This window comes from Egretta garzetta, unplaced genomic scaffold (genome assembly GCF_000687185.1).
Source record: "Egretta garzetta isolate BGI_Z169 unplaced genomic scaffold, ASM68718v1 scaffold283, whole genome shotgun sequence".
NCBI classification, from domain to species: Eukaryota; Metazoa; Chordata; class Aves; order Pelecaniformes; family Ardeidae; genus Egretta; species Egretta garzetta.
Window position 1 is genome coordinate 638,680 of NW_009259043.1, and position 12,523 is coordinate 651,202.

Below are 12,523 nucleotides of genomic sequence, written 5' to 3' on the forward strand. Positions count from 1 at the left end.
TCAGGGACAATGTAAGAACTGTGTTTCCCATGACTTACATTCATGGCTCACAAGGTAAAATGAAGCAAAAGAAATCAAACAGGAACCTGTGCATTGTGAGGACCATCTTGTGAACATGAAAAGTGATTTAAGAAGACAATGTGGATCGTGATAAAGAAGTATACGAACATTTAAGGAAAGGGATGGAAGAAAGGAAAAAGAAAGCAGACCTTAAATGTTTTTCCCCACTTCTTATCTCATTTTCCTTTAACTGAGGAATGCAGCCATATGAATGGGAGGAGGAGGAGAAATTGAACTTGGATTCTCAGGAAAGGCTGCTCCATGGAAACTGTTTGGAAACAATGGGTTTCCAGGCAGTACTAGAGGAAGCAAAGAAGCAATAGCGGTTGATGTGAGCAAACCCTAATTTTGTCTTTGCCCTATGTGTTCTTCCCGTGAGGAATTGATTACATGTTGCAAAATTATGATCTTCATAGCCAGCAAACCTCTCTCTAAAAAAAAAAAATAGGGAGAACAAGAAGGAAAACAAGGTGTTCCTGAAGTAAGCAAGCTATTGCTTGCTAAGGAGGTTTTTAGATTGAGTAATATTACTAAAACGCAAAGGTTTTGACATTTGATCTGTGTTTTGTAAATCTTTGCACCGAATAAACGCCCTTTCTAGCAAGTCGTTCCACTTAGCCCATTATTCTTGAAAGACCTCTTTTTCATGGATCAGAAAATGAACAGAGCCTCATGCCCTGCTCCCCTTCAGAAAAGCCATTTGGACAAGAAGCTTTGAAGACTTGATGGTAGACCAAAATGTGCATTCCCCCTTGAGAGCTTTAAATTTAAGTAATTGTGGGAGGGTATCCCTGATGCTCAGCATGGCCCAGCTGGCAACCCACCTTCCCCGGCAAGCTTGAGGCTGCTCTCTGGCCTGGGGATGGTGGCAGAACTGGATGTCTTTGGTGTAGGAAGAGGGAGCCTGGCTGTGGCACCTCTTTTCTGCTCAGCTGCTGCTTAGGCTGGAGGGGAACCAGTTGCTCTTTCAAATCCTAAGGCTCCCACAGAGCTGCTGCAGCTCCTTGGGTCTCCTCTTGTAATGGCATCCTCTGCTCTGTCCTCTCTGGACGGCTGGCTCAGCTGGCAGGGAGATTTCATTTAACTCCCAGCCCAGGTAAGCAGAGGGAGAAGAGCATCCCCCTGTTGCCTAGGGGAAGCTTTGTTTTCTGGTAGAAAAAGGGTAGTGCATTTGGGTTCCTCACTGCTCCCACCAGCCCACAGAGTTATCCTGAAAAAGGTGGGATCTGCCATCAGAGAAATGGGTTAGGTGGTGCTTGCTCTTGGTCTCCATTTAGTGTTTCAAGAAAAATGCAGCAGTTGTTAAAGTAGCCTGGACACAAACAGTTTTGAGGATTGCAGGTTAATACTAATATCCGAATAGTTTTATTCTATGGCCATTTGGGATCTGGTGCATCTTGTGGCCCACAGGCAGAACAGCTTTCATGTATTGAATTTCATTTGGGAAGAGGACACTTGCAGTCCGTACAAGTGGAAATATGGTGGTGTTCTAGCACAGCCTATATAGAACTGGCGGCAGGAACGAAGGCAGCCCCCACACCATGGGTAATTGCTGTGTATGCACAAAAAGGGTCATAACCTGCTTGCCAGCCCTCATATTTAATCCCAGTTATCACTTTCTTTTAAAAAAACCATTCTGTTACCTGTTAGCCACAGATTCAGCTGGGTCTTAAAGTCACTTCAGAACTGTCCAGCAACGTGGATGGAGAAGCGGATTTCAAGAGCATATTGCGACCTGCTGGGCTGTATCCCTTTATCAACCTGAAGAGCCTCAAGTACCCGTTAAATAGGAATGTGCAAAGCAGAACACCTGAGAACTGCAGGATCTGTTACTTTCTGTAAAAAAAAAATCTGTTACTTTTCTGTTTAAAAAACAAGAAAAAAATTAACACCCCCCCCCAAAATGAATAAAACCAAAGTTCGCATATCTCTACATTTAAAAAAAAAAATGTACTGTCGATTCAGATGGTAGTCTCTTGTAATAAACCTTGTATTACTTGGTTTCAGGTTTAAAAAAAAAAAAATCAAGTTGATTATATCTGTAGATGATACAGTCCCAAAAAAATGATGACCTTTGTCAAATGGGAAGACTGCTAAATTGTACTAAAATAGGAATTTCTTCTTTTTCCTGGAGATAGGGCAATGTAAACATAAAATTATTAAGGTCAAAAACATCAAATGAAAGTTTATGTAAATTACAGCAAGTAAATGTAAAGAGCTAATGCATCAATAGTTATAACAAGATTTTTCTTTTTGTTGACTAGATATGTGCATAGCAGTGTGATGGTATGATTTTTTTTTTAAATAAGAGGAAAATTAGACCTGTTTTATTAGGATGAATTTCACTTCTGGAATAATTTCTTGACAGGTCAGAGTCTGAAACCAAAGACAAGTTGATAAGCTGTTGCAACCTGCTCTTTTAACTTTGACAGGAGCTGTTCTCATGCTTTTACCTACTTTTTCACATGCAAATTAGAAAGTAACTCAGTTGGGAAAGGTTTAACAGCTGTGTGACTGACATACCTAACCACACTTGAGATTTTGCTGTGCAATATCATGTAGCGTGTTTCATAGACAGTTACAATGTTCTCTGAAATTGCTTTCCAGTGTGTAGCTATATTTTTTTAAATGGAAAAACAATAATAATACATGCAGTGGGTTATACTGTAATGTTATCTAAATGTTCACCTTGTAGGTACCTTAGGCATTTTTGTTGTGTTATGAAATTGTTTGCAGTGAGGAACTTGAAACATGTGCAATGTTTTGGGAAGGAGGAGAGAGCTATTGGTGTATGCTTAAGAAGTTATTAAAAGCCTTTGGAGTGAAAGATTGGAAGCCTAAACTAAAATAAGGTGCTTTTCTGTGGCTGAAATACTGTATGTGAGATCGATCTAATTTATACAGCCTGTGTTAATTAGGTGTAAACTATTAAACAAATGACATAAATGTTGCTAGGAAAATCAGATTTTTGGAAAGAGAATCTGAAAGGGTATTCATTACTTCTGCAGGGAAATATATTTTGTGCTTAAAGCAGGGGAAAAACCCAAGCAAAACCTTGTTCAGGTGGTGATCTCTTAACTTTTTCCAATAAATGTTTACTTGGTTTTAAACCTGGAATGGGATTTGGACCAACTACGCCATATTATTCTGGGACTAAAGTGTATTAACTGTGTGTTCTTAAACTCTGAAGACATGAAGCTGCACTATGGTGATCTCACGGACAGCACCTGCCTGGTGAAGATCATTAATGAAGTCAAACCCACTGAGATCTACAACCTGGGAGCTCAGAGCCATGTCAAGGTGAGTAGCTTCTAGCACTGAGAATTGTGCGTGTGCATTGGTGATGGTCATACTGCTTCCATTCTTTTGGACGATGGCACTTACAGCCATTTTAACAACTGCTGGCTTTGACAGGTAAACGCTGCCTTAAATCAAGATAGTTGTGTTTGTTGCAGCGCTGAATTACTGCACGTGCCTTGCTACTGAATATACATTAAGATGTCAGAATAGGTGAAGTTAAATTGTCATTATCAGCAAAATCCACGGGTTTAAAAACCTGATTTTTCTACCCCGTGAAACAAATTTTGCTGTAGAGTTTGCTGCTGATCAGTCACAGTGGAGAAGTTATGCAGTGGTGTTAGGCCAAACAGCGCTTAGAACCACATTATTCCGTTTGCGTTAAGGTCAATACGTGTATCTGAGCGTGTCACTTCTCAAAAGGCTTTGCCTATAGCACTTCTCATATATGCTTTGCCTATAGCAGTTTTCATGCAGATCTTATTCTTTGAAAGATTGACTTACAAATAGAGGAAACAGCTTTGCAACTACTTGCAGTATTATAACATTTCTGGGTTTTTGGTTGGAAAAATCAAGTTATAGAAACTGAAACAAAAAGGACTTGTTTGAAGATGAGTAACTAGTAACTTAACCCTGGCAAGTAGCGCTGCATCATAAGGTAAGAAAATGAATAGTAGAGAGGATAAATATAATTTGTGTCTTACATATGTTAGGCTACCTTGCTGCATCATGGAAAGGCTCAGTTTACTAACAGGTGACCTCTATTTACTTGCAAAAACCTCATTCATACTTCAGTTAATGATTACAAACTGAAACTGATGGCCAGGTAGCAAATCATCATTAAAGTAAATTGTGTGTCAGTCATATGTCCTCTGCTTATTGTGTGCAATATGAAAGTATTCTTAAGCAGTGATATTCCCTGGCTTCTCTTAAGGTGAGAACTGAAGGAGCATTTAAGCCTCATGAAAATAAGTTTGCCTTTAGTTTTGTAAGTCAGCCTTCCTACAGAAAGGGATGTGTTGTTCCTACTACTCTGTAAGCCTTGCAACCCAGCAAGAGGCAATCATGTTGAAAGACTGAAGTTATTGACAAGACAAATAGCAGAATATTGAGGTGAAATGAGAATAATTTTGCTTTTAAATTGCTTGCATGATTGAATTTCCCGGTTTTCTTTGTGCTAAGCAGGAGTCTGGTTGGGCTTATTAGTTTAGGTACAGCAATGTAAGAACAAAGCCACATCAGTCCAAAGGCAGCTTTGGTCCCACTGCTTTGTAGAGTGAAACCTGAGCCACCAAACCTTGCTGGGTATTTGCAGTCCACTGCTAGGTGTTCCAGCATTTCTTTTCTTGAATAACAATCTCCATGGAAATTACTTGTGTCCCTTAGTTAGTGTTAGCATGGTACCAATGTTCTAGTCCCAAACTATCTCCATGTGGCTGCTACAGCTGCCAACAGCTCAAATCACAGCACTGGGAGGGCATGGAGGGGTGGTGGTGGTGATGCTGCTGTAGGTTCTTGCAGAACACTGCCATGCGCTGTGGGAAAGTTTATTCCTATTTATGCATGAACATTTTGAGCCAATGCAGATCTGGCACTGAGTCTTGGCTTTTAGAGCTCAAACTTGCCTTGGAGTGCAATGAAGAGACCTCAGAATGGCTCTCTTAGAAGCTAACCTGAATGCAGTAGGCCAATATTTAAGCAATGTTAGAAGTCCTACTGGAAGTCTAGATGGACTTCTTCAGGCTGTGCTTGTTGTGCTTCCTAGCATCTCCAGTAATGCTCCTGTTGTCGCAGTTGAGGTAAGAACCTAGGTACCCCAAGTCTACTTGTTAACTGAGGTGATTGGGAGACTTGACTATGGTATCGATAGGACTTAAAAGCAGTCCAACAGTGCTTACCATTTTAAAACAGCTCCCAATGTTAGAAGCAGGAGTAGAACTTGACCGCCTGTTAGGCGTGAATGTCTTCACCAGAGACCTGAACAGCTCTTACCATTAAACTTTGGTTATGTAAACTTACTGGTTTTGCCTGTGTGCATCATGTTTGGGGAAGGAGGGAAAAGAATGTCTAATCTTAGCTTGCTTCACATTCTGGTGACTTTGAACCAGTGATGTCTTCAGTAATTTTTGATGGTGTTTATGTTGGCTTGTGTTTATGCAGAATAAAGTTTTTTTGTCACTCTCACTTCCAGTTAGTTTATGTGAGCTGTGCTGAAATGAAGGAAAATAAAATAATAGGAAGTTGGTCTGGTTTCCTGTAGGAAACCAATGAAGATGAAATTGGTTCTTGGAATGAACCCACAGTAGTCTGGGAAATACTGTCAGAGAAGACGTTTTTCTGAATCATAAATAGTGAGGACTATGACTCATAAAGTAGGTCACTGAGAGGCTGATCTGGTCTTGTGCATGGGAGAAAGTGAGAGAAGACTGAAACTTGCTCCTTCTTAAAAACAGTAAACTTAACAGAATGATATCATCAGTAGGAACAAATTATCCAGTGTGCATTCCTGTCTGTTTTGGTGAGAAATGGGGATTAACTCTCCGCACTGTAGCTTCTCCATTGGATGTTCAGAAAACAGTAGCACATTCACTTCATAGTTACTAAGTAAACAGTTTAGCCTCCTTTTCTCTATGCAGCCTTTATATGTCCTGCTGCTTTGGCTCTTGGTGCTTTGGGAATTAAGAGTGCCGACCGTGATTTGTTTTTGTTTAATTAGGTTTTGCGGGAGTGATTGTTTACACTATATTGATTCTAAATAATAATCTATTATTGTGTATAAGTAGCATGCAGATGGATTGATCTAAATTCTGTTATCCGTAATTCTATACTTATTCCTCCATCTGTTGAATGTCTTGAAAATCAATTATCCAAATGCTAGGTTGGCTAAAATGATCTAAATGTCTCTTCTTGCATAGTGTTTCAGGAGATGCAGGCACGTAGTTATGAACTTGTAACTATTTTTTTTTTTCTGAAGGGCAAGTGATCTCATCAGTATTTGACTGTGCTGTAAGATTTTTTGTTTTGAGTTGTATTGAACTGGTGAAACTGGTAAACATTGTCTTATAAATTTCTGAAGCAAAAAGGCAGTGTAACCTTAGTGAAAGATCCCTTGCTGTCAGCACTTGAAACTTGTTGCACTGGGCAGTTAAACATAGGACTTAAGAAATGTCTTCAGTTTTATGGCTATTGCTATCCTAGTAGTCATGTATTAAATACTCTAGGTCCAATTTGGCCATAGTGCAGGTAGCCACAACTGCTCAGTTTACTACTTTAAATTGTGTTGTGTAGCAGAAGGTTATTTTGCCTACTTACTGTTGGCATTTGTTGTGAGAAATTTTACAGTGAATGTGTTTTATGAGATACGAAAATAATAGGTTGACTTTTCTGTGATAGCTGTTCCTTACGTATACAACATGGGTGTATTATTGAAGAGTAAAACCTTACTGGCGTGTAACTACATTTTTTAAAGCCAGTAAATGTGAAGAGGTTTGGGTTTTTTTCACCTTGCAAGATACAGGGGGTTTTGTTCTTTAGTTTAGGGGATATTAAGGTTCTATTTAGTTTTAAATCCTTGCAGACGTATGGGTGCTTGGAGTCACACGGGAATTAATTTTAAGAAGCAAACCCTACCGCTGTTAGCTGAAAGGTGAAATGTGAAAATCAAGGGTGTTTTAGCATACACTCCCTCACTTGAGTGAGGATCTCTTTACACCTGTCTATTGAATTCAGCTTTATCTCTAGCTCCTCCATTTTTCCTTCTATATTTTTGTGGTCTCCAAAGACAAGGCCCTCAGTCCTGAGAAGCCTTTAGTCTCCTCTTTCCCCATGCTGGCAAAATTAAAGAACTTATTTTTTCTTATTTTGTGTTTTTATCTGCATCAGATACTGACCCCTAATTGCTGTGAACCAAATATGTTACGAACTACTAATTGATATCAGCTACATGCCTGTCACTGTGACTATATCTGTTTTCATGCTGCATGGAGAGTGAAGTGGCAGCAGGAAAGATGAAGAAAAAAAAAAATAGCAACAAGGTCTTCAGAGTCCATGAATCTGCTCTCTTGAAGTCCAGGATTGTGATCCTGCTTTTTTGTCTTGCTCCCTTCTGTTAGGATCCTGCACTCTACCATCTCATGATCACTGCAGCTAAGGCTGCCGTGACCAGTTCTTCCTTGACTGTAAGAATTGGGTCTTCATAGCATTTTTCCTTGTTCAGTTGCCCGTGTCAGGAGGTTATCAATGCACTCCAGAAACCTCCTGGATTGCATGTGCCCTGCTGTGTTGTCCCTACAGCAGATATCAGGATGGTGGAAGTCCCTCATGAGGACCAGGATCTATGAATGTGAGGTGTCTCCCTGTTATCTGAAGGAAGCCTTATCTACGACTACTACGTCATGTTGTAAAGCCTGTTTGTATCCCTGGACTCCTCCTGCTCGTAAACCCTATGGGAAACAGGTCTTTTTCATTTCCTGCCATCGTCTTTTATGGGATGCTTCTTCCTGCAGTTGTAACTGTGGTTACGAACGATTGCTGGGGGGCAGATGGTGCTGTGCAACTTTGTGTTGAGGAAGGCAATGCTTAGGATATGGTATGGAAGCTGGCATCCTTCTGTTTAGGGCACAAGTGAATCAAATAATTAAAAATATCTGTTGCTGACTTTCTCCTGCAGGTTTTATCAGTGATATTATAGGGGCAGTCCCCTTCCCTCATCCCCTTTCTGCCCATTAAGTTAGTATAGTTGAAAATCATCTATGAGAGGGTCTGTGCAGGAGAGGATGGTGGCACTCTGAGGCAGTCTCATATGAAGAAGGTACTTCCACAGCATATATCCAGTGAGTACTTAGCTAGGAGGGAAGTCAAGGCAGAAGCTTAAATAACTTAGCCCAGAACTGAGAACTGAAGTCTCCTGATTGTTGAGTTCTGGGATCCATTCAAGGTCTGTCTTTGTGCCATTCAGTAGCTCAGCTGGGGAATGTGCCCTCATTGCAGAACAGCTCTCTATTAGGATCCTTATTCTGAAAACCCTTCAATTTGGTTTGGCTTAGCTTTAACTGTCTCGACAGCGCTGAAGTAAAATAGCTTCTAGTGATTGCAGCCATTGCCTGTTTGGTAGATTAGTTCTGAAAATAGTTCTTTTGTGCTGGAGACGTGTTTTGGTATTGTAGTCCATGTGTGAAGTAGGAATGTTCCCCGCTAGTTGGTAGGGTGGATTTTTTTATCGCACATAAGTACCAATCAGTAGTCTTAATGATGCTGCTTACATGCTTATATGCTACCTGTGCTTTACCCAGTTTCATTCCAATCCTGCAGTGCTTCCTCACAGCAAAAGTTGTTTTTTAATATGATACAATCTTGCTTGTATGAAACTGCAGGCTAAATAATTCAAGGCATTAATTATAGAGCTTTGCCACTATTGCATTAGTAACAAGGCTTAGAACTGTGCATTACAACTTGCGTAAGAAATGTTTTATGTACTGTATCTCGGGGTTCTTACCGTTTGGCATGCACTGGTGTGCTGTTATATTATTGCACAGGTTTTAAGCTTGTTATGAATACCACAGAAGCTCACAGCTTCTGAGAAAATGAATGGATTTTTTTGTGTGTGTTTTACAAAACAAGCAGTTTGGTTGTTCAGCATAATAAGATCTAGTCTAGTTAATTGTAAATAATATTAGCAGCGCCCTGTTGTAGAAATTTAGTAAGACTTATTTGTAGGCAAAAATAAGCCTATCGGACCTTAATTTTATAGAGTTAGAGAATTTTACAGTTATGCTTTATAGAATATTTTATTGTCTCAAGATGATATCAAGTTACTTCTAATTTAGCATGTATGGCAGTTCATTTTATTAGCCAAAAAGTGAGTTTCCAAACCTGATTTGGGCTATAATAAGACTATAAATATAGAATCTACTGCTCTGGGGTGACTCTGATTACCGCAGGATCCCCGCATGGGCCTGTGGCACCCTGTTCTGTGGTGTGCTTGGGTACCCGTCCGCCTCCTGTCGTCTGTTTACTGGTGGTGGCAGCTCGTAACGCCAGCCTGGTGAACACAACCTCACTAGAAAATTATTATGCAAACCAGCAAATTCTGTATTTGCACAGTCCTTTCCACGATGGGGTCTTGATCCTTAGCCAGGGCAATTAGGCTCTCTGCTGTAAATAGAGAGGAATAAAAATTAGCTGGGGATACCTTTTGTCCCGCAGAATGCTTTACTGCTTTTGGTCTTGCTGGTATCATCCAGGGTGTGATGCTGTAAGGTGCTGAACAGTGTTAATGTAGCTCAGCACACCCTTTAACTGCTTTAACTTCAGGCTGTTGGACTTGCTCCGATGCTTTCCTGGGTTTTGTGCAGAATGCTGTGTCCTTGTGGGATGGAGTGCACCAGAGGGCAGAATAAGCCTCTCAAGTGTTCCTTTCAAATGCTTCTATGTGTTGTTCTGCTGTGCGTAGTTTAAACACTTTAAGTAATCTAATTCCTTTTAAGCAATCAGGTTTTAGGTAGTTTTACACTTGAATTATTCCGGGCATTTTTTTTAATATAATACTTGCAGTACCTGTTTGAACAGATTTTGTGTGTGGCTTAGAAAGAAAGGTAATTCCAGTAATAGCTAGCAGTTGGAATTTCGTATGTCTCTTCACTTGGTCCACTAAATATTTATGGCAATTCCACACAACCTTTGTAATTGCAGCTTGTATTGTCAGACTAAATAGATTTAAACCCAGGTGTTACTAAGGAACTTAGTGCAACTATTAATTTTATTAAACAGATTAACTTTAACAGCTAAATATATGTACTATGGCTGCAAATGTTATGAATACATAAAAAGAACAATGGAATAACGCACTCAGTGGTACTGGTATGTATTAGCAAATACAAATTACCAAATTGCTCCCCAAACCAAGTACTATTTATGTCAATACCAATGAGAAAATGAAGGTATTATGTTTATGGCTATGTTTTATTACCACAGAAGACTTTTGCTGCAGGCTGGTATCGCCTCCGTGCCCTCCTTTTCCACCTCTCTTACTTTCTCCTTACCTGTCCCCTCCCTCAAAACCCCTTCCCTTCCCCCCTCCTTCCTTCCTTGCTCTGAGGTAGGGTATTTTTTTCCCCCTCTCTAGAAAAATACACGAGTTAATAGTCTTTTTGGATCACAGTGACCTTACTTATAGTTTGTGTGAATAACTGCTACATTTTTTCTTTTTTTTTAATCTTTCATTTTGTTGTTTTTTCTTATGGATCATTTCCAGGGTAAATGCTGAAGCACATTTCTACCAATATGTTACTTAAGCGTATCGGGAAAGCAACCATGTAAAAAAATGAAGTATTTGAGTACTTAATCAGGGATGTGAAAAGGACCAGACCGAGCCCTGAAACAGGACTTTTCCATACGGCTTGGTAATTAAAAAGCAGAATGTACGCTGCCATGAATCTATAACTGAAGATTACAGATTCCTTTTGAGTTTTTTTCAGCTTTTGTGGGTGTCTCTTGCACGACGTTTTACAAATGTGAGTTAGGGACTCGTTTTAGCTGCTGTTCCTGTGTTATGCAGTCGCATACAAAGCAGGCTGAACGCTGTGATGAATGAAGTGGTGTTTATCTTTGTGACCCCGATGACGGATAAAGTCCCACCTCCTTCATCTCATGCTTTGTGTGTGGTTTCTGCTTTAAGGCTCCGTAATTTGACTTCCTAACTGACTTCTGAATTTTTAAGTCTGGTGTAGTGAAGGTGGATGGCCGGGGAATCCATGTTCGTTCAATGTCATGGCCTCAGTTAGGTCTGGATAGCTGTGGAAATCAAGCCCTCGATGAGCTCTGTGGCTTCATAATTAAACGACAAATTTTAAAATAATTGCTTTAAAGCCAACTTTAGAACTGACCTCTTGTTTGAGGTTGCAAATGGAAGAAGGTGGTTAAATTGGATTCCCTTTTTAGAGAAGAGTGGTTGAGTATGTAATTCTATTTGTATTTTCAATAACCAAGTCTCTGCTGTAATTGTAGCTATTTTTAAGCACAAGACTAAATGCTGAAGTGATTTCTGCATCTGGGCACGAGCAGGGAGGAGTGATCAAAACTTCCCTGGTAGTTTTCTTTTAACAGCTGCTGCAGGGGAAGAGAAAGCTGGGGGCAAGGGAAGGCAAAGCCGGTTGCGGCATTCGCAGCGTTGTATTTCTTGTGTCAAATAGATGGCAGCAAAGCGTTGTACACAATGGAGCAGCCCCGTCCTGTAATGGGAAGGAGAGGGGAATGACACTTCAAGCTGACTTGTATCAACCGCAGCCTGAAGCAACTTGTCGTTAGGCATAAAATAGGAAAGAAAGCTACTATTGATAATGCGGGTGCATAGAGGATGAAGAAGGGTATGAGATGCTATAAAGTACTGAATTTCTGGAATAGTCCCAGGTGGCAAAACTTAATCTTTTAAGGTATGTCATCCACTCATGCAACATGATTGAAATCAGCTAACATAATATGCATGTCAAAATAAAGAGACAGAAAGAAAAAGAAAGTATTCACAAGTTGCAACTGAAAGTGATATACAGCTGCCTTGGGGTACTGTAGGAGTTGGCCAGGATGCCTATTTTTTAGTTAAGCGAGTTAGAGAAAGGAAATGTCAGTCCTCAATCAGGCGAGCATTCTTTGGTAAGGTTTGTTCAAATGTCAGCGTTTTTAGAAAAAGAGCTGCAGTCTGTTCTGCTCTGATCCCCAAAATTAGGTTTGCTATTAAAATGAGTCACGCTGCAGATCTGTCTCTAGAAGTGTTTGATTAATAAAAGTAGTACAGTGTTTGACTTGGTATATATTAAGTATAAAATTAATGACTGCAAAATAGCTGCAGTCATCTAGGCATTAACATATTCTGTTGAATGCTCATCTGCATCTAAAATTCTGTAGTAGGATGATCCCAAAGTAAAAGGTGGAATTGAAGGCTTTGAAGCCAGTGATTGCTCAAGCCCTGGGATTTTGATATATCATAGTAGGAGGATAGAAAAGAAGTTGAGAAATTATTATTACAGTGTGACTGGAGTAGTCTAGAAATTAAGTCAAGGCTGGAAAAGTCAATATGGGGTGCTCTCTTAAAGTTACAAAACATTTTATTTCTGTTACAGCTCAGAGTGCAACCATCCTGGCTGAGCATTAGCTTTACCATTAATATTTCTGC

General features: G+C 40.0%; 1 protein-coding gene across 1 annotated transcript in view; it reads left to right on the forward strand.

Annotated features, from left to right (window-relative positions):
* The window catches only part of GMDS (GDP-mannose 4,6-dehydratase), a 449,485-nt gene that overhangs the window by 97,729 nt on the left and 339,233 nt on the right, over positions 1-12,523 (forward strand). The window contains exon 4 of the mRNA XM_035890581.1: positions 3,251-3,360. Coding sequence (XP_035746474.1) covers positions 3,251-3,360 — 110 coding nt within the window. The remainder of the gene's footprint in view (positions 1-3,250; positions 3,361-12,523) is intronic.